This window comes from Strigops habroptila, chromosome 6 (assembly GCF_004027225.2).
Source record: "Strigops habroptila isolate Jane chromosome 6, bStrHab1.2.pri, whole genome shotgun sequence".
Taxonomy (NCBI): Eukaryota; Metazoa; Chordata; class Aves; order Psittaciformes; family Psittacidae; genus Strigops; species Strigops habroptila.
The window spans coordinates 51,608,767-51,634,049 of NC_044282.2; the positions used below are offsets into that span (position 1 = coordinate 51,608,767).

The 25,283-nt window shown below is 40.4% G+C and overlaps 1 protein-coding gene across 3 annotated transcripts; it reads left to right on the forward strand.

Moving 5' to 3' along the window:
- Positions 1-14: 14 nt before the first annotated feature.
- On the forward strand, positions 15-25,048 carry GEN1 (GEN1 Holliday junction 5' flap endonuclease). Of its 3 annotated transcripts, none has more exons than XM_030491060.1 (14): positions 15-170; positions 3,316-3,513; positions 5,264-5,450; positions 6,616-6,792; positions 8,391-8,501; positions 11,362-11,435; positions 16,355-16,446; positions 17,242-17,392; positions 17,478-17,514; positions 17,617-17,697; positions 18,176-18,306; positions 20,957-21,018; positions 21,572-21,715; positions 21,944-25,048. In XM_030491060.1, exons 2-14 carry the CDS (start codon positions 3,353-3,355, stop codon positions 23,404-23,406), a joined length of 2,871 nt encoding a protein of 956 aa, XP_030346920.1. In that variant the 5' UTR covers positions 15-170; positions 3,316-3,352; the 3' UTR covers positions 23,407-25,048. The 3 variants fall into 3 exon arrangements, with proteins under 3 accessions (XP_030346920.1, XP_030346921.1, XP_030346922.1); XM_030491061.1 differs by having other exon boundaries at positions 20-127; XM_030491062.1 differs by lacking the exons at positions 15-170; positions 3,316-3,513; positions 5,264-5,450; positions 6,616-6,792 and adding an exon at positions 6,827-8,304.
- Positions 25,049-25,283: the final 235 nt, after the last annotated feature.

A 25,283-nucleotide genomic window follows, 5' to 3' on the forward strand; every position in this document is an offset into this window, starting at 1 on the left:
TCCGCCATTTTCACACCCCCCCCCCGCCCTGAGCGGGACGTTCCCGCGCGACCGCCATTTTCGAGAGGACGGGGCGGACGTTGGGTCGTTCCGTTCCCTCCCTTCTGCTGCGGGGCCTCGGTAGCTGGTGAGCTTGGTGTTCCCGCGCCTCTCGGGGCTCTAACCGGGATGTAAGTTTATACTGATGCCCTTCCCCCTTCCTCCACTGAAGGTGCCCCGGCCTCAGCTCCGCCGGCATCCCCTTGCGAACTGGCAGCGCTGCGGGACAGTGTGCCCCAAGCTTGAAGCCGGGGTGGTGAGCCCGCAGTCCTCAGCGGGCAGGGAGAGCCCTCTGGAAGGCTCCTCGCCTCACAGGGGTCAGGGAAACCTTGGTTTCCGTCTCCGCGGTGCGTTCTTGCCGCTAGTTGGCATTAAGGCGGGAATTTTGAATGCTTGTGTTCGAGACGCCTGTGAGTCCTGTTATTTCGCTTTCAGGCAACCTCTCGATTTTGTTTTCGTCGAGGGGCGGACACACATAAACGTAGGAGTTTGAGGAGGCATCTGTAAATGCTGAAGCGTGTCACTGCTGTGCCTCAGGTGCTCGGGTTTACTGGTAACGCTGTGCCCAGTGCTGTGTATCGCGGTAGCACAGAGGGAACGGGAGAGTTGTTACAAACGTGTTGAGAGCTTTCTTTTTCTCCCCCTCCCTTTTTGTTTTATTTTTTAAAGGCCTGTTGGTCAGACATAAAGCGTGTGCTTGGCACTCTTTGCAAATTACCTTGGCAATGGGTGAAAGCATATCTGTGTGAATTAAATTTCAGCGTTAAATGTATTCTGTAGTTATTTTCAAGTAGCTGGCTTTTCTGTCTGTGTGAAAAACTTTATAGAGTAAAATACAGTCTTAAAACATAATTTATAAAACAAAAGAGCTGTGCTTTATAAAAGCACATACTGGCCCAATGAGAAATGGGAAGGTTTTTGAGTTTATATTTCCTGTCAATGATCTTGTAATAGCATGATGTCTTCAATGACTTCAAAGTATATGAAAAGAATCAGTCTCCCTTCTTTGGAAGTTACCATCTCTAAGCACATCAGAGGTTTGTAATGAACAAAGCTCCTCAATAAAATCTGAGTAGACAGATCGTTCTTATTAAAGGTAATAAAGCTGTTTGTATAGAGGATCCAATTCTAAGTATTTCTAAGTAATTCTAAGAGGATCCATATTCTAAGAATATGCTCAAGAACCCAAAGACTGGTAGGTCTCAGAGGCTTTCATAACTCAGCCCTAGATATATATTGAAAGCGGTAAGGAAAACTTCTCAAATAACAATATTATCTCATAATGGGAAAAAATGGGGTGGTTTTTTGTTTTTGTGGTTTTTTTTAGTTTTAAATTTTTTATACTTTTTATTTGTAATCTTCTGAAATGTTAAGTGTTTCTAGTGTGTTTGTCTTTCCTGTTAATTAAGTAGCATGTAACAGTCCATAATAATATTTGGCAACCAACCAACGCAAGAGGTTTTTTAAGAATTTGGGTTGATGCAGACTGGCAGGAACCAAATGATAACATTAGAAAAGACATGTCCCTTTTTTTGCTAGGTGTTCTCTTGTTAAATCTCACTGAAGCTGAATATTACACTTGTCTTTTGAGAAGGTTTGGATGCCTTTTTGTTGGCCTTCCCTGTTAATCAGAGAAATTGGTCATCCCGGACTTCAAGAAATGATGCCATGTATTTGCATGTTTTATTTGTGTGTTTAGCTCCTTTTATGTGCTTGAGGTGTAGCAATAGCAAAAGCAATACATCTATGCATACAGCTAAAATCAGGTTGAGTGATTGTAGTAGTTAAATGGATTGGAGAAACATGATTTCTGTTGAAATTAAATCTTAACGTGAGAACTTGATTAAAAAACAACCTGGAATTGATTAGCTGCCTGGCTTTAAAACAATTTAAAGGTATAAACACACCCTACAACGACAGTCTTGTTTGTTCCGACAGACTGGTGGTGCTAAATGTGGAAGGCTGCTGAATTTAACGTGGCCGTGCTCACTAGAGGCCACAAGGTGGCATAGCTCCTCGTAAGTCTTAAACTGATCCCCGGGCACGGGCAGCTACCTTATCCACTCATGGTTTATTCAGAGGAGGGTTTTGTTTTATCTTGAGTACACGGTAGTTCCAAAATCAGAAAGACAAATACAAAACATTTCAGATTTTATTTCATTTTTATCTTCTGATATTGAGGGAGAAGAGGGAAAAATAGAGAAATAAGCATGAGGCAAACTTTGTACAATAAGACAGTGCAGGAATAGATGGGTATCGTGAGGGGGGAAAGTAGAGTATATGCTAGAGGCCTTGTATAGAGCTGGCAAGGTATGAAAACAAGAAGAATAATGAAAAAGAAGGAGAAGAAGAAAACTAAATCTGGTAATGTGGTAGCATAGAGAACAGAGCTATAGAAGTAAAGTTAAATTAGAGACAAAGAAATATACCACCTAATGGGTGTATGTTTTCAGCTGGCATTCATTATAGGTAGCGCAAATCACAGCATAACAAAATTAAATGGTAATAAACATACACACTGGTGTGTTTCTGCAATCACACCATTATAAATAGCAAAATGCTTGCTGAAAGGGACCTTTGGAGGTCTTGGTGCTGATTCCCTGCTCAGAGTAGGACTTCCACACCAGTAGTGCATTAAACTGGTAAGACAGTATGCCGGATGGATGTTGAAAATCTCCAAGAGTGGAGATTCTGTAACCTCTGGACAACCAGGGCTGCTGTACCCCTTGTCATTTTTTTCCTACAGTCCAGCTTGAATTTCCCAAGCCAGAATCTGTGGTTGTTGGCCCTCTTTATATAATCTTGGAATAGTAAGGAAAGTTCAAGTTCTGTTTTCATCGTAAATATTCCTCAGGTAGCTTTACGCTACTTGTGTTTGAACAGAAACATTTTAATGTGAGTCCTGCCACTTCGGATCTGGAAGTAATTCCCTCAAGAGATGTGGTTTTCCTTTTATTTTACATAAAGCTTGGGTTGTGCATATGCAAGAGACACACGAGACTTGGGAATGAATGACTTATACACATACACTGAGTTTGTTTTTATTTATGTTCAAGATATTAGCAATGAAAATGTACAGTCCTAAGAAAGTATTTAGTAATAAACCATCTGTGAACTGGAGTCACTACATGCTTAGAAGGCTTGATTGTAAACGTTCTTGGCTCATAAATATTGAGTCATTATCAGTTTTACTTTTATTTTCTGAGCCTCATGTTCATGATACATCATACTTCATGCTATATTCTGAAAGTATTTTATTTTGCTTGGTCTTCACAGCTAAAACGTTCATGCTGACAACAAAGAAGCTAGAAAAATGGGAGTGACTAATCTGTGGCAAATCCTTGAGCCTGTAAGACAACCTGTTAACTTGACCAGTCTCAAAGGAAAAACACTTGCTGTTGATTTAAGTCTGTGGGTTTGTGAAGCACAGGCTGTTAAAAAGATGATTGGAGTAGTTACCAAGCCACATCTGAGGTATGGTATCCATATAAATTATTGTAGCCAGAAGTCTTATAGCTGTTTAATTTAGGTATGACAGTTACTCCAAATTTAAGACTACCTCCAAAATTCACACGAGTGTGTTGGTTTGTTGTTATCATTTGTGGTATATACGTAAAGGGTTTGAAGTGGAGATTCAGCCATAATGGCTGAATTCAGCTTAATGCTTGAGTGCAAATAGAAGTTCTTGGGCCCAGCCTACCTTATCTTCAGGCCTCAACTGTATATAAGGATGATGTGGATTTAAGCAGAACCATGTTTGTTTTACTGAGGTATAGCTCTGTGTGATACACAGACTATCAAGGAATGCAAATCAATGTGTTAATTCCTATCTATCTCTGAAGCTGTATATGGAAAGTAGTATGGGAGGTTAAACTGTTTATCACAACAGCTTGGATGCTAGTCAGTTCAGAGCATAGTGACAGCCATGCATGCTCTATCCTGATCTGGCTTATAAATTAAAATTCTAGTTAGACCCCATGTGGAATTAAGTATGTTTAAATCATTCTTCAAGCTTATGAACAATCTTGAAGAATATGTATATTTTTAATTTAAATGAATCGCAGCTTAAGGGATGAACAAGTATAAGCAGCTGTAACTTCAAAGCACTGTTTTCTGCAAATGATGCTGACAAAAATGAAAATATATACAAATTTTCATAAATGTCATGTTATTAGCTCAAGAATGCCGAGTTACTGGCTGCTGTTAGATGTTCCTGTGGCTTGTGTTGAATTCAGCTGATATGAAATATCAGCATCTTCTGAGAATAATTTCTTAAAATGTCATACTTATGACCCCAAATGGATAATTAACTATAAAACTTGAAGCATGACCAAAGTCATTACTTCCCTGTGATAGGATGTCCTCTGTGCAGTGGAATGGAAGCACCAGTCCAGATCTCTAATGCAGCCTTTCCAAAGCAAGGCAGACAGATTTCTACCAAAAAAAAAGAAATGTTTGCAGGCAGTTGGAAATTGTTTTACTAAATATTTCACAGAAACTTATTGTAAGTGATTGATTTTTATATTATTTGTGAAAACAGAACTAGCCTCAACAGATCAGCTTATCCTTTTTTACCAACAGCAAATGTACAAAATTAAATCTGGACTAATGTCAATCAATGTGATATAAATGTTTGGTCTACTCCTTTTGAAAGATCAATCCTGGAATTACTGGGAAAAGTATATGCTGTCTGATATTACTGCTCTCAATTTTACTGCAATAGACCAAATAGTTATATTGCTCCTTTGCAAAATTCTATCCATCAGTGATGCTGGTTTGCGTATGAAATAGATTGGCATGGTAGTGGTATCTGTAAGTCTGTCTAATAACACAGTATTCAATCACTTCAAAATCTGATGTACCAGTATTGATAGACTTGGGATTAAAATTTTATACAAAAGAATCAGTGTGGATATGTGTTTGGAAGCAGACTTTGGATATTGATTTGGTTTTTATTAAGCCTTTTATACTTGCTTACATTGTTGTTCTTATATGGTATTTTCTTGGGAATTTTGTAAAGCTGTTACAAGTTCGTAGTAAAAGAACATCAACCAAAGGCAGGGATATAGATAAAAGGGTTGTTAGCTCGGGGGTGAGGAAATTGTAAAAGATGGAGAGAAAGCTAAGATTATTCCTGAGGTAGGCTGAGGAATATAAGGGAAACATCTGAAGAAATCAGGCTTCACTAATTTTGCAGCTTACAGAACACTTTGCTTTATTGCAGAAACTTATTTTTTCGGATCTCTTTCTTAACATCAGTGGGAATTAAACTAGTGTTTGTCATGGAAGGAGAGGCCCCCAAGTTAAAAGCAGACACCATGAGTAAGAGGAACGAGATGCGCTATGGACCTTCAAAGAAAGTTGGAGCTGCAAGAACAGGGAGATCTTTATTTAAAGCCATTCTGAAAGAGGTGAGTAACTGAGGGCTGTATTTCAGTATTTTTAATGTGATAGGGAGAAATCTTAACCAAACTGAGTACAAAAACTTGAGAGAATTAATAGTTTTCTACAAAATGCATTTCAACAGTATTTTGAGTTTTGAGGGAATACATACTTTTGAAATTGGGCCTTACAGCATCTGTTAACTGCTCTTATAGAAGAGGGACAATATAAGAGTAATTTCCTTGTTTCATGTTTGTGTGCATGTTTGCTGTAGTAAGCCGTAGTCATAATTGAGTGTTTATTAAAGAAATTAGTTAGTATTGGTACTTCTTTTTCCTAGATTGGGCTGTACGTGAAAACAGGAATGTGTTGTGTACCTATGTAAACTAAGGTAGTATGTTTTTGAAGGGGTCCACAAAACTGCTTTGTAACCTAGATCTACGATTTGGTAAACTGGCTGAATAGATAAGAGGACACACTTGTTGGAAACCTGCTGGATTTGGCTAAAAGGAAGATTTATATAGTCGGTTGTATAGATGTTTGAGAATCTGTTTCTGGAAGCTCTGGTTGCAAAGACCTCCTATTCAATAGTTTTATTCTTCATTCATTGTTGCAGATATTTAATAATTTTTGTCAATATGAAATTTTATGAAATAAAATTCGTAAATGCTCATGGCTTCAATAGATTCCCTCTCCCTCCCCCCCCCCCTCCCCCGGTATTGGTAAGTAGTATATATAAGTAACTATCAGTATGTCTTATACTGTGGTCCAGTTTTACTAGGCTGACAGTACTGTACTTTCAGGCTTGATATTCTTGGTGAGTCTGGTGTCTGTTAAAAGATGTCTGTGCTAGCCCAGTATTATGATCTGAGTAAAGCATTGCTTTTCATAGATAAATATTCCTTTGTTACTCTTTTGAAAACATCCTAAATACCTATTTGAAGTGTAAATGAATAACCATTAATCATGCTGTGTTTTAAGGCCTGTAACTTAATGCTTTACTCTTGGTTGGATATTTCTTTTCACTGTTACAGTAGACTATATGTCTCCTGAAGTAGTGTTTATATTAATGCAGTGTTCTATAGACAGTGCAACAGTAACAGGTTTTGTATACACTGTGTCTGAGAAAATGCATGCTACTAAGTGGATCTAATTCAGCATTCAATCACTCTCCTTTTGGATTTCTTCTTCTAGTGTCTTGAACTGCTGGAGTGTTTAGGTGTTCCTTGGGTTCAAGCTGCTGGGGAAGCAGAGGCAATGTGTGCCTACCTAAATGCAAAAGGATATGTTGATGGCTGCATTACCAATGATGGAGATGTCTTCTTATATGGAGCTCAAACAGTTTATAGGAACTTTGCAATGAATGCTAAGGTAGTGTACCTCATCCTGTTCTCACGCTCTCTTTAGACTCTTCCAAAAAATGTAAATAGAAAGAAGGGATTTGAAATAATTACTTAGATATTATTGTCTAATAGGTGAGATTTTTTTAAAGTAGTATGTTTAAGACACAGATGTTTTGTTTGATTCATTGGCAGTTTGTGTATTGGATGTGAGAGCAAAACTACTGAATTGAAGAACACTTAAGGTGTTGTCTGTAGTGTGCAGTGATGTGTAATATAAAACAAGATATATAAACCCCATCCCCCTCCCCCCCCTTTTCTCCTCTGCAGTGGAGAATTCTAGTAAAGTAATTGCTTCATATAAATTTACCATTAGGGCATATGGGAGTGGTCAGCCTCGTGGGTCTAATAACAGTGTTCACATGCTTGTGTCTTAAAGGTCTGTTCTATTATGAATATACTTACAATTAATAAAATTAGTCTCCAATTGAACGTGAATAGGGTTGTGATTGTACGTTTGCATCATAATCAATTTATGACACTGAGCTGAGGTGTTCATTTGTTAGGAATGCAGCTTTCCAGACCTGGCAGAAGGCAACCCCAAATTTCCATAATTTTTCTATAAATCATGGAAAGGAATGCATGTGTTCTGTGTAGTGAATCTAACAAGAAAGTGGAGGAAAAATGGTACTGGGGTTGGAATTTTAAATAATGTTCAGCTGAAAGACTTGTTAAGAAAATGCTCCAGTAACAGGAGAAAATCAATAGAAAAAAAGCACTATGAAAAATTAACTTTTAAAAAAAATCAAATAGTTAAAGTTGATGGATGATGACTCGCCTTGATGGCACTGTGTTTGGATTATGTCTTGACCTGGTATTCTCTCTCATTTGTCACCAAAAATGAAGGTGGCCGCAGTCTTTCAATGTACTTTGTTACTTACCTAAGTCAATACAAAAAAATAATTTATGTGTTTGTCTGCCAGGGCATCTCTTCCAGAAAACTGGAATTTTGGATTGTTGGCATGTGGCATGTGTGGTGTTTTTATTTTGTCAGGGGAGGAAGGGGGGCAGGACAGGGAGGCAATGTTCTATGGTTTGATTCATGTTAATCTTGATTTCATGTTGTTGTGTTTGAGTCTTTCTACCCTTCAAAGTTGCAGGAGTTCCACAGCTCATGTCTAATAGTCTAGGTAACATTTTAATTATTTTTTCTTTTTTTTTTTACTCAAGTAGCACATTGAAATGTTTACGTAGATTTTAAAAACTGCAGTTCCTGACATGACTTACACAGCCAGTAGTACTGGATAATGTTAGTTTTGCCACACTTTTTCTACACATAGCAAACAATAAAAACACCCTTTGGCTTATTTTAGTCTCTTTCAACAGCTGATGCCTGTATTTAAAACATGAAATTCCATAACTGTTGTTATTCGTGTGGTGTCCGTGAATTACTTTTATAAGTTTTAATTGATGCTCTTTTTTTTTTCCTCACAGACCTGTCTTAGGGGATAGACCCATTTCCTGCAGATGTGGGTGAATAGGGGTGGGTAAGCAATCACAACGGAATGGGACTCAGGGCAATTCCTTCCTTATGTTACAGAAATAACACGTGATGAATTTCTCTTGCAGGATCCACATCTTGACGGTTACACAATGTCCTCTATTAAGGAGAAGCTTGGTTGTGACAGAGAGTCTTTGATTGGGCTAGCTATTCTTCTGGGTTGTGATTATCTTCCAAAGGTAAGCAATATAATTATTTTTTATTAGGTACTTACACTGCCTTGAAAATCAATAAACTATGTCAAGGGAGATGTGTACATGCTGACAAAACTGTATGCAGTGCATAATTACTGAGATCTAGTTGAAGAAGATGCTTGGTAAGTTGCTGTAAATTTTATTTGTGAGAGCTTAAAGGTAATCAAAATGGTTCATGTACATTAATCTTTCTAAAGCTATTATGTATTATTCCAACCTTGTTCTATAACTGAAGACAAAAGTTTAGCTGTTGATTACACTGAGCAAAGTTGTGGAAACTTAGTTGTTTGTAAGGATGCTTTGTAACTGTATAAGTACATCCCTGTCAGAGTAGCTGTGGAAAATGAGTTTTGTCTATGCTGTTTGGAAGACTTAGTAGTGATTGTTTTGACATGTAGTTATTAGTATTGCCAGTTCTGGATGCAGTTTGGATGTATCTCCTTTTAGTTCTACTATTTGTAAATATATTAATTACTAAAGAAGTCACCTACTTGAAAGTTTGCCTAATGAATGAAGTGAGAGGTATCTCACTCATTACTCCTTCACTGTTTGCTTTTTTCCTGTGAGCTCTGGAATTTTTTGGAGTCTTTGAATAGAAGCTGTTGTAATGGCTATTTGAACTGGAAAGGAAGTGGGTTGAAACTTGATTTCTATACAGTTCATCGTACAGTGAACTTCAGGCAATGGTTGCTCCCATTCAGATTTGCTGTGGATATCTAGTTATGTTTTAAATGTATTGTGTTCCAATTTGATAAAACTGTCATTATAAACAGCCGATAATGCTCAATCTCTATTTTATTTATTTTTCTTGTGAGACTTATTTCTGTTATAGGAAACTTTAAATGGTTGTTTACTATTATTATACATTTATTTTGTAAGAATGATGATAATAGAGAGGGAGTTTAAAAAACTAGTGACTAATCAGTTATCGTAATGGAAGTAGCAGCTCCTGGCATGCCAGGTTCTTGCATAGTCCTAAAGTGAAACAATTATGTAATGTCAGATAGGTCTTTTGAGTTACTGCAGCCTAGTAAAGTGGATGATGATACATGAGCAAAGTGGATGAAGATAGAAACTTCTAACAAAATCTGAATTACAGGAGTGCATTGGGATGGGGATTGGCAGAGCAGATAAATGAGAATACCACTCTAATTGTACTTACTTTGTTAAATGTATATCAAGCTGATGCTTTCCTTGCAGAAGCTGAATATCTGACTCTCTACCCGAGTATCTGGCTGCAGTCCAATGAGAACTCCTAATGGGTTTTGAATGTATGTTTATTTCACACGGTTGCATATATTCAGTTTGCCATTACAGCTGAAGAAAAATAAGCTATAGATTTATTTGTAATAATGCTGTAGAAAGCACACTCAATACAATCTTTATATTCAACTGTACTGATTCTTGGCAAAATAGGATAAAGATTGAAAGAGAAACTGGAAAAAGCAGTATGTGCATTTTAAATCATAAAATATTTTTGGTTAGAAGGGACCTCTGAAGCTAGACCAATGTCCCTGCAATGAGCAGGACATTTTCAACTGGATCAAGTTACTCAGAGCCCCGTCCAACCTGATCTTGAATGTTCCCAGGGATGGAGCATCTACCGCCTCCCTGGGCAACCTGTTGAATGTTTCACCACCCTTATAGTAAAAAAACTCCTTCCTTATATCTAATCTGAATATTTCCTCTTCTTAGCTTAAAACCATTGCCCCTAGCGCTACAGGCCCTACCCCTACTAAAGAGTCAGTTACCGTCTTTCTCATAAGTCCCCTTTAAGTACTGAAAGGCCTCAGTAAGGTCTCCCTGGACCCTTCTCTCCTCCAGGCTGAACAACCCCAATTCTCTCAGCCTGTCTTCATAGGAAAGCTGCTTCAGCCCTTGGATCATTTTTCTGTCCCTTCTCTGGTGGTTTTGAATCAATCGATTTTTCACTCTTCAGTATGTCTAGGGGTGCCCTGGTTTTGTCTGAGATAGAGTTTATTTTCTTCCTAGTAGCTGGTAGTGTTTTGGCTTTAGTATGAGAATAATGCTGATAATACACTGATGTTTTAGTTGTTGATTAGTAGCACTTACAGCTTACAGACTTTTCAGTCTCTCATGCTCTGCCAATGAGGGAAGGGAACAAGAAGGCGGGGTAGAACAGAGACAGGACACCTGACCCAAACTAGCCAAAGGGGTATTCTATACCACAGCATGTCATGCCCAGTGTAGAAACTGGGGGGAGTTATCTGGAAGGGACTGATCACTGCTCTGGTCGGACTGGGTATCGGTTGGCAGGTGGTGAGCAATTGCATTGTGTATCACTTCAGTTTTCTTTTTGTTCGTTTGTTTACACCCACACCCTCTGTCCCCCTCCACCCCACATCCCCCCTGAATTTTATCATCATCACTGTTTTTGTTATTATTGCTGTATTTTATTTTACTTCTGTTATTAAACTGTTCTTATCTCCACCCATGAGTTTTTACCTTTTTTTCCTCCCCATCCCACACAGGGGAGGAAGGCATGAGTGAGCAAGTGGCTGTATAGTACTTAGTTAAACCACAACAAGGGGTTGCTACAATGTTCTGGATTTCAGTCCATGAGCTAGGTTCCAGAAAAGGAACATCCAAGGCCATGTTGGACAGTGCTCTAAACAACAGGATCTGTGTTACACTGGTAGTACAGTGTAGCATGTCACCTTCTCTGACTTTAGAACTTGGTCAAAAATTATTTTTCTCCATTTATTCTGAACATCTAGAATAATTTTTGTAATTTTTCTGCATAATGTTATGAAGGCATTTTTTATGAAAATCTGAATACTTTCTGGTTTTCATTAAATAATGTTTCATATTTCTGTCTCTATAGGGTGTTCCAGGGGTTGGGAAGGAACAAGCTTTAAAGTTAATTGGGACTTTGCGAGGTCAAAACTTATTGCAAAGGTAAAATTAAAATTTATGTTATATGGTGATGTACTTTGATTTTATTCAAACTTGCAAGTATGTACTTCAGTTCTAAGATAATGTTTATAATACTTTAATTTAGAGGGGTAAGAGATTACCATGTTCTTCACATTTGCTAATTGAATTGTGTTTTACTGGGTAAGCTGCTTAATTGTTTTAAACATTAGCTGGTTCCTAGCTCCTAGCTAGCAGATATATGCTGATATATTGGAAAGGAATTCATAGGGACCGATGAGAGACTTATGCTATTTTTAGTTGGCTTGTGGATTAGGGCATGAGATACCAAAGGCTTTCTCTGCTTGTTATCATAAGCATAGAATCATAAAATCATAGAATCGTAAGGGTTGGAAAGGACCTTAAGATCATCTAGTTCCAACCCCCCTGCCATGGGCAGGGACACCTTGCCCTAAACCACGTGGTTCAAGGCTCTGTCCAACCTGGCCTTGAACACCGCCAGGGATGGAGCATCCACAACCTCCCTGGGCAACCCATTCCAGTGCTTCACCACCCTCACTGGAAAGAACTTCTTCCTTATATCTAATCTAAACTTCCCCTGTTTTAAGTTTGAACCCATTACCCCTTGTCCTACCACTACAGTCCCGAAGGAAGAGTCCCTCCCCAGCATCCTTGTAGACCCCCTTCAGATACTGGAAGGCTGCTATGAGGTCACCACGCAGCCTTCTCTTCTCCAGGCTGAACAGCCCCAACTCTCTCAGCCTGTCTTCATACGGGAGGTGCTCCAGCCCTCTTATCATCCTCGTGGCCCTCCTCTGGACTCGCTCCAACAGCTCCATGTCCTTTTTATGTTGAGGACACCAGAACTGTACACAGTACTCCAAGTGAGGTCTCACGAGAGCAGAGTAGAGGGGCAGGATCACCTCCTTCGACCTGCTGGTCACGCTTCTTTTGATGCAGCCCAGGATATGGTTGGCTTTCTGAGCTGCAAGCACACACTGCCGGCTCATGTTCAGTTTCTCGTCAAGCAACACCCTCAAGTCCTTTTCTGCAGGGCTGCTCTGAATCTCTTCTCTGCCCAACCTGTAGCAGTGCCTGGGATTGCCCCGACCCAGGTGTAGGACCTTACACTTGGCTTGGTTAAACTTCATAAGGTTGGCATCGGCCCACCTCACAAGCATGTCAAGGTCCCTCTGGATGGCATCCCTTCCCTCCAGCGTATCAACCGAACCACACAGCTTGGTGTCGTCGGCAAACTTGCTGAGGGCGCACTCAATCCCACTGTCCATGTCGCTGACAAAGATGTTGAACAGGACCAGTCCCAACACCGATCCCTGAGGGACACCACTTGTTACAGGTTTCCAACTGGACATCGAGCCATTTACCACAACTCTTTGCGTGCGGCCATCGAGCCAGTTTTTTATCCACTTAGTGGTCCATCTATCAAATTGATGTCTCTCCAATTTAGAGACAAGGATGTCGTGCGGGACAGTGTCGAATGCTTTGCACAAGTCCAGGTAGATGACATCAACTGCTCTGCCCCTGTCCATCAGTTCCGTGGCTCCATCAGAGAAGGCCACCAAATTGGTCAGGCAGGATTTCCCCTTAGTGAAGCCATGTTGGCTATCACCAACCACCTCGTTGTTTTTCATGTGCCTTAGCATGTTTTCCAGGAGAAACTGTTCCAAGATTTTGCCAGGCACAGAGGTGAGACTGACTGGTCTGTAGTTCCCCGGGTCTTCCACCTTCCCCTTCTTGAAAATGGGGGTTATATTACCCTTCTTCCAGTCATCGGGAACTTCACCTGACTGCCAGGATTTTTCGAATATGATGGACAGTGGTTTAGCAACTTAATTCGCCAGCTGCTTCAGGACCCGTGGATGAATTTCATCAGGTCCCATGGACTTGTGCACGTTCAGGTTCTTAAGATGGTCTCAAACCGGATCCTCTCCTACAGTGGGCCTAAGGTCTTCATTCTCACAGTCCCTGCATTTGCTTTCCAAGACTTTCGTGGTGTGGTCAGAGCATTTGCTGGTGAAGACTGAGGCAAAGAAGTCATTAAGAACCTCAGCCTTCTCCAAATCCATGGTAGCCAGTTCTCCTGATAGCTTCTGGAGAGGGCCTACATTGTCCCTAGTCTGTCTTTTATTTGCTACATATCTATAGAATCCTTTCCTGTTATCTTTTACATCCCTCGCCAAACTTAATTCTAGCTGGGCCTTAGCTTTCCTAACCTGGTCCCTAGCTTCTCGGGCAATGCTCCTATATTCTTTCCAGGCCGCCTGTCCTCACTTCCACCTTCTATATGCTTCTTTTTTCCCTCTAAGTTTCCTCAGCAGCTCCTTGTCCATCCATGGAGGTCTCCTGGCCCTCCTGCTGCACTTTCTTCTAGTCGGGATGCAACACTCTTGAGCACGTAGCAGGTCATCCTTGAATACCGACCAGCAGTCTTGGGCCCCCCTGCCCTCTAGGACTGTATCCCATGAAACCTTACTAAGGAGGTTCCTGAAGAGGCCAAAGTCTGCTTTCTTGAAGTCCAGGGCAGTGAGCTTGCTGCATGCTCTTCTCACTGTCCTGAGGATCTCAAACTCAACCATCTCGTGATCACTAGAGCCAAGGCTGCCCTGGAGCGTTACATTTCCAACCAGTCCCTCCCTGTTGGTGAGCACGAGGTCAAGCATGGCACCTCTCCTCGTCAGCTCCTCTATTGCTTGAAAGAGGAAGTTGTCTTCCACACAATCAAGGAACCTCCTGGATTGCTTGTGCCGGGCCGTACCGTCCCTCCAACAGATGTCAGGATGGTTGAAGTCCCCCATGAGGTCCAGGGCCTGCGAGCGTGAGGCTGCCCCTATCTGTCTGTAGAGCGCTTCATCCACAGAGTCCTCTTGATCAGGCGGCCTGTAACAGATCCCCACCGTAATGTCCCCCATTGCTGTTTTCCCTTTGATCCTGACCCACAAACACTCTGTTACCTCATCACCTGCCCCCAGACAGAGTTCCATACTCTCTAGCCTATCACTGACATAGATAGCAACACCCCCTCCCCGTCTGCCTGGCCTCTCTTTTCTAAACAGCCTGTAACCTTCCATTCCGACATTCCAGTCATAGGAGCCATCCCACCATGTTTCTGTGATACCAATGACATCATATTCCTGTAGCCTTGCACACATCTCTAATTCCTCTTGTTTGTTCCCCATACTACGGGCGTTTGTATAGAGGCACCTTAGCCGAGCTCCAAATGCAGCCGACTCAATGGCTGGGGCAGCTGGAACATCTCTACATCGCTCCAAGCACTTATTACAGGTGCTGGCAACTGACCAGGAGTGTTGGGATGGATCAATGCTCCCCTCCCCCAACACATCTAGTTTAAAGCTTTCCTGACCAGCCTGGCAAGCCTCCTACCAAAACAGCTCTTCCCCTTCTTTGTCAGACCAGCTCCACCAGCCTCCAGGAGATCTGGCCTCCCAAATGGAGCCCCATGTTCTAAATAGCCAAACCTCTGACTATGGCACCAGCATTCTAACCATTTATTAACCTGCCAAATGCGCCTAGCTCTTTTAAAGTCCTCCCCTTTGTCCTGGAGAATTGATGAAAAAACTATCTGAGCTCCAGAGCCCCTAACCACCTCTCCCAGGGCTCTGTAGTCCTTCTTAATGTTCTCCAGGCTACTGCTATCTATATCTCTAGCACCCACATGGACCACTAGAAGGGGGTAATAGTCAGCAGGACTTACTAGAGCAGGCAGCCTCTCAGCAACATCCCTGATCCGAGCCCCTGGCAGGCAACACACCTCCCTCGAGACTGGATCAGGCCAGCAGACGAGTGCCTCTGTGCCTTTCAAAGTAGAGTCCCCTACTACTATGACCCTCCTCTTTTTCCTGGAGGCACCAGTAGCGATCCTCTTTACTGGTGCATCAGCAGGATGCTCATTAGGTGTGGTGGGTGCTTTCTCATTAGCCCCCTGCAGAACTGAGAAGCGGTTCTGGGTGGGGACATCAGATTTAGGAGGAAGCCCCTTGTCGTTAATTGTCCTCTTCCTCCTTTTTTTGTTCGTTTTTCTCGTGACTAATTCCCAGCTTTCTGGGTTGCTGCCCTCCTTCTTTCCTATATGAGCAGTGCTGGACGTTTGCAGCCCCTGCGCACTTTGGGCCTGGAGCAAGCAGCCCAGCTTCCTCTCAGCTTCCCTGGCATCTATTAGCTCTCCAACAGCCTCCCGCAGCTCAGCCACCTGCTGCAGGAGGACCTCCACCAGGGCTCACAGAGTGCAGCCCTGCCCATTGTGCACCCTCGCCTCAAGAGACCAGTCGAGGCACTTTCTACACTCCGAGGTCTGCGCCGCAGCCTCCCCTCTCATCGGCTCTGTCTGGGTGCCTATGCTGGCCACCGCCGGGGCAGAGCTCCCAGAGCGGGCCCTGGGCCTGAGGCGAGTGCTCAACATCCCGCTCGCTGCCCGCTCGCCCTGCCTGCGCCAACTGCCGCGCCACGCCCTGACTGACGTGCCACGCCCTGTTCGCCGCGCTCCTGGTTGCTCGCGCTCCCTGGGGTGGGTTTTCCCGCCCTGAGGGCTGGTGCCGTCACTCCTGGCACCGCCCCCTGTCAGTCGCTGCTCGCGTCAGCTGAGCTGCCGGCTCCTGGGCAAGTCCTGTCGAGGACTTGAGGCTCCCTCGGTCGCTCTTGCCGCTCCGAACTGAGGCTCCGGGACGCTGTGCTTCCCCCCGCTCCGGTGTTAAAGGCGTCCTCTCTGGAGATACTCACCTCGGCAATTCAATGTGTGTGTCTATACTAGAAGTCAAACAATCATATAATGTACTGTAAAAAAAAGTCATTGTAGAAATTCCATTTTCATTGTAAAAAAAAAAAAAAGAAAAGAATCCTTTTCAACTGGAAAACTGTTTCTTGGGTAGATGCAATGTTTCTTAATCCTTTTAATATCATCCTTTTAGGTTTGAGCAATGGAAAGAAGAATTTCAGTATGATAATAATCCACCTTTAGTTGTTAAAAGGGTAATTCACTGTTCTGAGTGCCATCATCCAGGTTAGTGTGAAAAGCACTAAATTTTATTTCTAGCCTAATTATTGTTCTGGGGAGGGGAAGGGGGTTTGTTTGTTTGGGTCTGGTTTTTGGGGTTTTTTTATGACTAATATTAAAAACTGCTTGTCATTCAGCTTGTGGGCTGTGTTCCTGTTTTCAGTATTATGTATATGTATCTTTATATAAATATTTTTGAAGGTGGGGCCTACCTTTCTTCAAATGTGAAACTAGTTGAAAGCAGATGGAATGTTATCATGATGCTATTGTGTTTTCCCAGATATTTGCCTTTTTAACGCTATCAATGAAGAAAGTATGCTACACTGACAAGCAACTATTTCCTTAGTTGCCCAAGTTGGTCTTGCATCAAGAGGACTGAATCCATTAGCATTGCTGGGTTTTGCTGCAGGGTCGTCTTAAAAAGAAATTAATCTTAAGGAACCTCATTTTGATCAGTGAACTTGTTCAAACCCGTCACTTGGAGAAGGAAAAGCCTTGTTTCAAATAAATTATTTATATTTGCCAGGTTGTCATAGACCACTTCTGTAGTTTTGGGTAATAAAGTTTTCAGCATAAGGTCTGAAACTGAAAATGTCTTCCAAGAAAAATGAGAGCTTGATTGTATTTGTCATTTTCACTGTAGATATATAAATACAGCTAATGCACTCAGATCAGTTTACAGCTAGTATTCATGTCAGATTCATATCTGTTCTGAGCTTTGTATTTTTACTACTGCCTTTGTCTATTTGGAGATTTTGGAAACCTTTTTTTTGCCTCACACTTGTGCCTCTGCTTCTATAGGATCTTACAAGGAACATGAGCACAGTGGATGTAAATTCTGTGAAAGCACTAGATACTGCAAACCCAATGACTCCAAGTACTGCTGCCCTTGTGAATGGCATCAGTTAGAGCGAGTGAAACAAGCAAGTGCAGTGGAGGACAGTATCAGAAAGTAGGAATGTCCTGAAAATTGAACTGCTTTTCCTTGCATTTTTTCCATTTATATTTGGTTCCTAACACATTTGTTTTACCTGCAGAAAAGCTAACAGTTGTGAGGGCTTTCCGTTCTCTCAGGTAACAAACCAACCTATTTAAAGATTAAATATTTTTCGTCAATTAGTTGAAATTTCAGTTTTCTGCTCTCTCTTAAACTGTCTCTTTTTGTTTTATCTCAAGGTTATCCAAGAATTTCTTGTAAACAAGAATAAATTAATCAACATAAAGGAATGTCAAAGGCCGAATTTATTGTCCTTTCAGGTATATAACAAAATACTGGACATTCAGCTCTAATTTTAATTTTTTATTATTAATTATTAATATTTTTATTAGTAGGGCAGGCATCTGTGATGATTTTGAACTTCATTAGTAATTTTACTGGAAATAGGAATTAAATAATCTTGCTGCAACTTCTTAATATGCCTTTTTTTTTTTTTTTTTTTTGAAAGCCTCATCAGTTGATGTGAACAGCATGTATAAAAGTAGAATCATAGAAATATAAAATGATTTGGACTGGAAAGGACCTTAAGATCATCTAGTTCCAACCCCTCTGCCATGGGCAGGGACACCTCGCACTAGAAAGAGAACTCAGAAAAAAGAGGTCACTTGCTATTGTTTTGGTTTTCACTTTCCAGTATTACTAGCTACTACATAGCTATCTAAGCATGATACCTAATAGAATAAGAAACTTTTACATTTTGGGGTGGGTTTGGTTTTTTGGTTTTTTTTAAACCAACAGGTATTTGCTTCTGAGAAGATGGAATGGAACAAACATTATGCTTGTAAGAAACTGTTAGTACTACTGACACATTATGATATGATCCAGAGAAAATATGGATACATTGATTCAAAACAAATGCAGGCAATACGGTAAGGTAGCTTGATTTTCTTCTGCTGATGGATGGAAAATCATGGGTTTTTTCCTTCTTTACAGAAATATAATGCTTTTCTTCCATCTCTGTTTCAAGCTGTGTGCTCATTTTGAATAGAGATAAAAATTTAGATCAGAACACCAATTCTTAGACTACTGCTGCACAAAGTAATATGTACAGCAGTTTCCTTTCATTCTAACTGAAAATGCCTGCTTTTTCCTATGCTTACTTTCTATTCTCTTTCTTTAGATCTGCACATGAGATTTAGCAATATAGGATTGATCCTCTTCTCAGGTTCTTAGCAGAAGTTTAATTGACTTCTGTAATTGAAAATAAGAGCTTAGGCTTAGAAATTATCATCTGCAGATTCAGTCATGGTCTCTGACTTCTTACCAGACCTACTGACTGCCACTGTACTGTGTGTCTAATGAAATCATTCGCTTATGGTTCTGTTCTGCTACTACTTCTTCTCAAAACAACGTTTTAATTCAGGACTGCTGCATTAAGGAATATAAAAATGGCCAAGTATGCTGTTCCTAAAAATGGGTATGCAGGAAAAAAAAGAAGATAAGCATGTGACTACTTTCTCCAGAATATTTTCCCACCATCCAGGTTTCTGTTACTCAGGGGTTTTCTGAGCCATAATTAGTATCTGCTTATTCTACCAGACCTCAAGGTATTCTTTTTTTTTTTTTTTTTAATGATCTAATCTTCTTAAACTTATGTAAATTTCTACAATCTACAGTGTCTGTTGGCAAAGCTCAACTTACCTTCACTGCATGAAGGAAATTGTGACTTACTTTAACTTTAGTATCTGATGATCTCATTTTCCAAATGAAACCCAAATTCCCCCTTTCCCTCCAAATTCTTGTATTACAAGAAGGTTAATAGATTTTCCATGTTCTTTGATGCTGTTCAAGATTTTATAGACCTTAATTTTGGGGGACAGAAGTACAGTGTGTAGCAATGTGATAGTATCTCTTCTGGGTTGATGTGTCATAGTCTGTTAAATTATTATTTGCAGAGAAGCTGTTCTACTCTGTGCTACCTTTCAGAAAAGTGGAGAGGCTGGTTGGGGGCTGCTTTTTAAACAGACTGGCTAGCTGAATTGCCGGCATTTACCTTGATGAGCAAATGAATTGGCATACACTGTTTATAACACTTACTAGTGTTTCAAGAGTTTAAAAGACAGATAATGCATGCTCTAGAAAATTTCTTTTGTTAACAAGTGTTTAAAAATGCAGTAATGATTCAGCAGGAGCCGCTTTACATGTAGGATTCTATTAAACTGGAGTGTAGATATGCTTTTAGTGTAGATAATGATTTTAGAAAATCTCATAAAGACTGACTGTCCCCGCTCAGTTCTTGTATCTTCCTTCATGCTCTGACACAAAAGATGTAAATGACCTTGTCTGGTCATTCAGAAAATTACTGTCTGTGGCAACAGCCTTCTCTGGGGATTTAGAATCATAGAACCGTTTAGGTTGGAAAAGACCTTTAATAGCATCAAGTCCAACCATTAACCCAGCACTGCAAGTCCATCACTAAACCACGTCCCCAGGCACCACATCTAGACATCTTTTAAATACCTCCAGGGATGGTGACTCCACCACTTCCCTGGGCAGCTTGACAGTGCTTGACAATCCTTTGGTGACTAAATTTTTCCTAATATCCAATCTAAATCTCCCCTGGCACAACTTGGGGCCATTTCCTCTCATCACTTGTTACTTGGGAGAAGAGACTGACACCGACCTCGCTACAACCTCCTTTCAGGTAGTTGTAGGGAGCAGTGAAGTCCCCCCTGAGCCTCCTTTTCTCCAGACTAAACAACCCCAGTTCCCTCAGCTGCTTCTCATAAGACTTGTTCTCCAGACCCTTCACCAGCTTCATTGCCATTCTCTGGACACGCTCCAGCACCTCAATGTCTTTCTTGTAGTGAGGGGCCCAAAACTGAACACAGTACTCAAGGTGCGGCCTCACCAGTGCCAAGTACAGAGGGACAATCCTAGTCCTGCTAGGCAAGCTATTTGTGATACAGGCCAGGATGTTCTTGGCCCCCTGGGCACCCTGCTGGCTCGTATCAGGCTGGCTGTCAACCAACACTCCCAAGAGGCCCAAAACTGAACATGGTATTTAAGGTGTGGTGAAGAGTACCCCCGTCCAAGCCATGAGCAGCCAGTTTTGCCAGGAGAATACTGTGGGGAAAAGGCATCAAAGGCTTTACTGAAGTCTAGGTAGACAACATCCACAGCCTTTCCCTCAGCCACAAAGTCGGTCACCTTGTCATAAAAGGAGATCAGATTAGTTAAGCAGGAACTGTCTCTGAGGTAGATTAGTTCAAGATATCAAACTGATGTTTGTAGGAGTCTGCGTTATTGTTGTCACAGAATAGCTTTTTGATTTCTTGTTATGCTCCGCTGAGCTCTATCATTTAAAAAAATAGAAATGTTTCAGTGCTCAGTTCCAGACCCTAAATTGTACTGTGTAACTTATGCAGAGAAGTAGTGTATTTTTTAAAGGTGTATTTATTTTACTATTACAAGAATACTTTTTCCTCCGAATCATTACAAATTAGAATATTAAAATATATTTTTTTTCATTTCCTGTTTAAACAAAATCCTTTAATGGCCTTCTTTTTGTTCTTACAGGATAGTCAAGACACGTGTTAAAAACAGAATTCCTTGCTTTGAAATTGAGTGGCAAAAACCAGGTTGGTCTGTTTCTGTGTACATTATGGAATAAAACTTTTAATAGAAGAAAAGCATGCTTTAAAGAGGAGAAGAGTTCGATAACATTATGAGGCAAAGAAACGTGGGTTGGATTGGAAACAGTTCTATGAAAACAATAGAAAATATGCATCAAATTTCACATACCCTGAAAGTAAAAACAGTGCTTTAAAAAAAAAAAAAAAAAAAAAATCTAGAGAACAAGGGACTTTATCTTCAGGTACTTTTTCTGGTACATTTTAATAAGATCTGGACTCTATTAAAATATAGAATCTTAGTTCATTATAAATACCTGAAGCTGTGTCTGTTTCCTAGCTAGGTATCTTTCTATGCTGACAAATTTCTATCTTTAATGTGCCCAGGAAACTAGCAGAAAGGAAAAAAACTTCACTTGCAGCTAAATCTCAAACATTGTGCTACTGACCTTTTACATACCTTCTTTGTAGTCAAATAAATCTTTTGTTCTTTGTTTTTCTTACTGCCTACTTTGATATGTGTGTATATACATGTCTAATGTACATTCATTAATTTTTTTAGAACATTATGTTGATGCAGAAGATGAGCCTGCAGAGCTGTTTGTAGTCACAGTAGAAGAGGAGTCTTTGTTTCAGGCTGCTTATCCTGATATTGTTGCTCTTTATCAAGTGGAAAAGTCAGAAGTTACGAAGAAGAAACAGAAAAGTAAGTCCAAAAACTTATTTCCTATGAACTTTTGGGTCTTGCCAGAGTACGTGAAGCAAAAGCAACAAACATTTCTCCCGCTGTTGAACAACATCATGTTTTGTCAAGATCAGGGCATGTCTTGCAGGGAATGTGCTTTTATCTTACCATTTTATACTTGTAACACTAGGAAATCTGAACTGTGGTTAATGTGCCGTTTTGATGTGCCTTTTTTCCCTTTTTTTTCAGACAGAAAAGACCGACCAAAAGAAAAGGAATCATCAAACGCTTGTGATGAAGTTACCAATCTTCTGTCTCAAATGAATTTAAAAACCAGATGTGGAATTCTTCCTGTGCAGTATTCCACGTTGGATATAAAAACTCCCCCAGAAGATCAGATACACCAGGGAAGTACTGAATCAAAAGATCTAGTGCTAGCTGCAGCTTCCAGCATAACTACTGTTCAAAAGCCAGCATCAGCAGCTGTTCTTCCTCTAACTGCATCACCTTACTCGCTCTTAAAGAGTACGGTGGTTGACTCATCTGTATTGCCAGCACAATTTACTAAAAGTTCAGGGATGTCATCAGTTTCCTCTGTAACAGCTGGTCTACAGCTTAGCAGTGTTGATTGGGAAGGAACCTTCTTCAACACTTCACCAGCTCATGGGGGTGATACCCATGACCCAGCAAGTGACTTAAGTACACGCATAAAATACTCGCATCCACTGGCTCATGAAACAGTGAGAAATAGGTCAGAATATTCTGATGCTATGCAGTCTGATCGGCATCATCTGGATAGCGCAGATGATTTCATTTCAGATGATGCTATGGGACAACTTCAGAAGTGGTCTTTAACTGAGCGAATACTTAAGAAGACTTCCATGCCATCAAAGCCTTTGTTGTCTGCAGATGTAATGCAACTGGAGCCTTTGAAATGTTTTAAACAAACAGAACAAACATTGAATCTTGATGAAGTTTTCATCTCCTCCTCATGTCAGTTAAATAAAGTAGTGCAGGAAAGTAAAAATGTGCTATCAGAAAACCACACAAGGGATTCCAGTGTACGCATTTATCAAGATCAGTACAAAAAGGCTGACAGCCTGGCTGGAGTGGTGCAAAAAGGCCATAATATAAGCAGTTCAGCATCTCTAGGCCTCAGTGGGCGAACAACAGAGATACTTCATCCTGGGTGTGAAATGCTTCAAGTATCTCAAAAGCCAGCAGATGTTTTAACTGGCTGTCACATTGAAAAAGCTTGTATTCAAACTTCTTGGAAAACTTCTTTTAAGAAGAGTGTGTGTCAGAACAGGTGTTCTTCTAGTGAAGACAGTGATGATGAGAACATCAATAAAAATCAGATTTATGAGCAGCAGAAAAGGCAACTGAGCCATGGTCAGTTTAAAAACTGTTATACAAAGAAAAGGAGTAACAACATTTCTGGAAAAAGAACAAACAGTGACTCAGCCCTTATAATTGAAGGGAAGAAGAAACCAACTACTTCAAAAAAAGACGGTAATAGTTTCTCATTGCAGGTACCTCCAAAACCATCCTCTGTAAGGGATGTTAATTGTTTCCAAAGTCCAGAGCAACCATTTGAGAGGTCAAGTTCTGGTCCCACACAGCAAGCCAAAGGTGCTGTTCTGTCTTATGCATGGGCAGACAGTCCCCTTCCCCTGTCTGAAAGACTAAAAGGAAGAATCCAAATCAATTAGGTTCTCCATAAAATAATCATGGTAACAATGAACTCTTAATCTTCAGTTCTTACAGAGTTCTTTCTCAAAGCTTCTGCAGTATGATCTGTCCATTTTAAGTGGGCACAGGTTTGATGAGTAAGAAGTGCTATGAAATACCACATACTGGACCTAAAGTTTGAAACAAAAATGTTAGCAGAAGTCCAGATAGCTGATTATAGGCAAGTACCAGTTATTCTGGACTTGATTACATTCTGAACTTGATACAGAAGCATCAACATATTGTGTACAAGGGAGCAGGGAGGTTTATTTACAAAATAAGGGATTTTCCTCTGCCAGTTGTGAGGATTTTGTGTACAGCTATTAGTCCTTCTGCTTATAAAACAGACTTACTAAAATAGTGCCTGCACTGCTGTTGGATATTCTTAATAAGACAAAGTGATAACAGCTCTTTCCAACTGAGATTCTCCATTCTGCTCCACTAACTTAATTTTGCTGGTTTTAAAATGGGTTTTGAAATCCTGGGATGCTGGTTGTATTGATTATCTCTGAAGGACCAGATAGAGACACACAGCAGACGTACCTTGCAGGGTAACTAAATTTTTATCTACCATGCCCTGTAACAAACTGTCTTTTGAGTGTGTGTGTCTTCCAAAGAATGGAATAAGCCATGTAAGAATATTCTCGGTTTGTAGCTGTCATATCTAATATCTAAGGAAATTTTATGGCTGTTTTAATCAAACAAACATTTATAGTTTGGGGCGTCTTTTTCTTTAAGAAGATGTGAAATCCCATCTAACACTTACTCCTACTTATACTAGAATGAAGGGTAAGTTACAGAAAATCAAAATCTAATGATGATATTGCAGATTCCGTGAATAATATGTACGTTTGGTTTAAAAGGGGGAAATTGAATACAATTACAATTTTGAAGGTGGTGTTCTTGCCTCTTTAATATAGAAGCAATCTCTGTTCATACACAAAAAAACTGGTCTTCAACAGCTTATTAGAAAATGCCTTCTTGCCTGTGCTTATGTGCTCATAACTTTTTCTGTGGACCAACCGGAAGGAAGGCCACTCTTACCAAGATATAATGTTAACAACAGAAATTTAGAATATCCATGCCTTAATGAAAATGTTAATTGTTTCTTCATAAAGGCCAAGGCTTTAAAAGTTGGGAAGCTAAATTCCAGATGTGCTTAAGGAAGGTATAAGTAGCCTATAGATAAACTACCATTTTGGCTAATTATGGATTGTATTCTTATTTCCTCTGTGGGCAGATGGAGAAAGTTCATAGTTTATTTTCCAAATGAGAAATGTATTATGGAAATGAGAAAAAAATCCAAGGTATTTGGAACTTATTTTCAGTTTTGAAGATGGTCTCTCTGTTCTGGAGACTCTTAACCACCCAGATGGTGTGAGAGGGTAGCTAGAAGAACAGAGTTTCAAAGGAGAGTAGGAGTAGCAGTCACCTTGGGACTGTAAATGGAGAGAGATTCTTTATACAGGGGTCAGTAGTGGAAAGATCAGACCATTGTTTTGTGAAAAAACATTGTTCTTGGTTATGTATGATTCTGTTCTTTGCTCCTGATTTTGAATACTGAAAGCTGGAATCAAGAGTTTGAATTTTCTTTAATAAAAATACCAACATTGTGTGAATGACCTCCCTTTGCTCCCTCCTAGTGTACAGGAATGCACTCTTTCGTTGGAGGGATTATACAACTTCAATGTGGGTTCCTGTGTTTTAGGATTTTCTTTAGAATTGGGGGGCAGGAGTGGGTTTTAGAGGGTGGTTTTGATTGTTTTTTGAATCTGGCTGGGATGACTGCTTTAGTGAATGATTCACTGAAAATACTGTGCCAGTATTATGACAGGTTTATGATTTTTGGATGATGGAA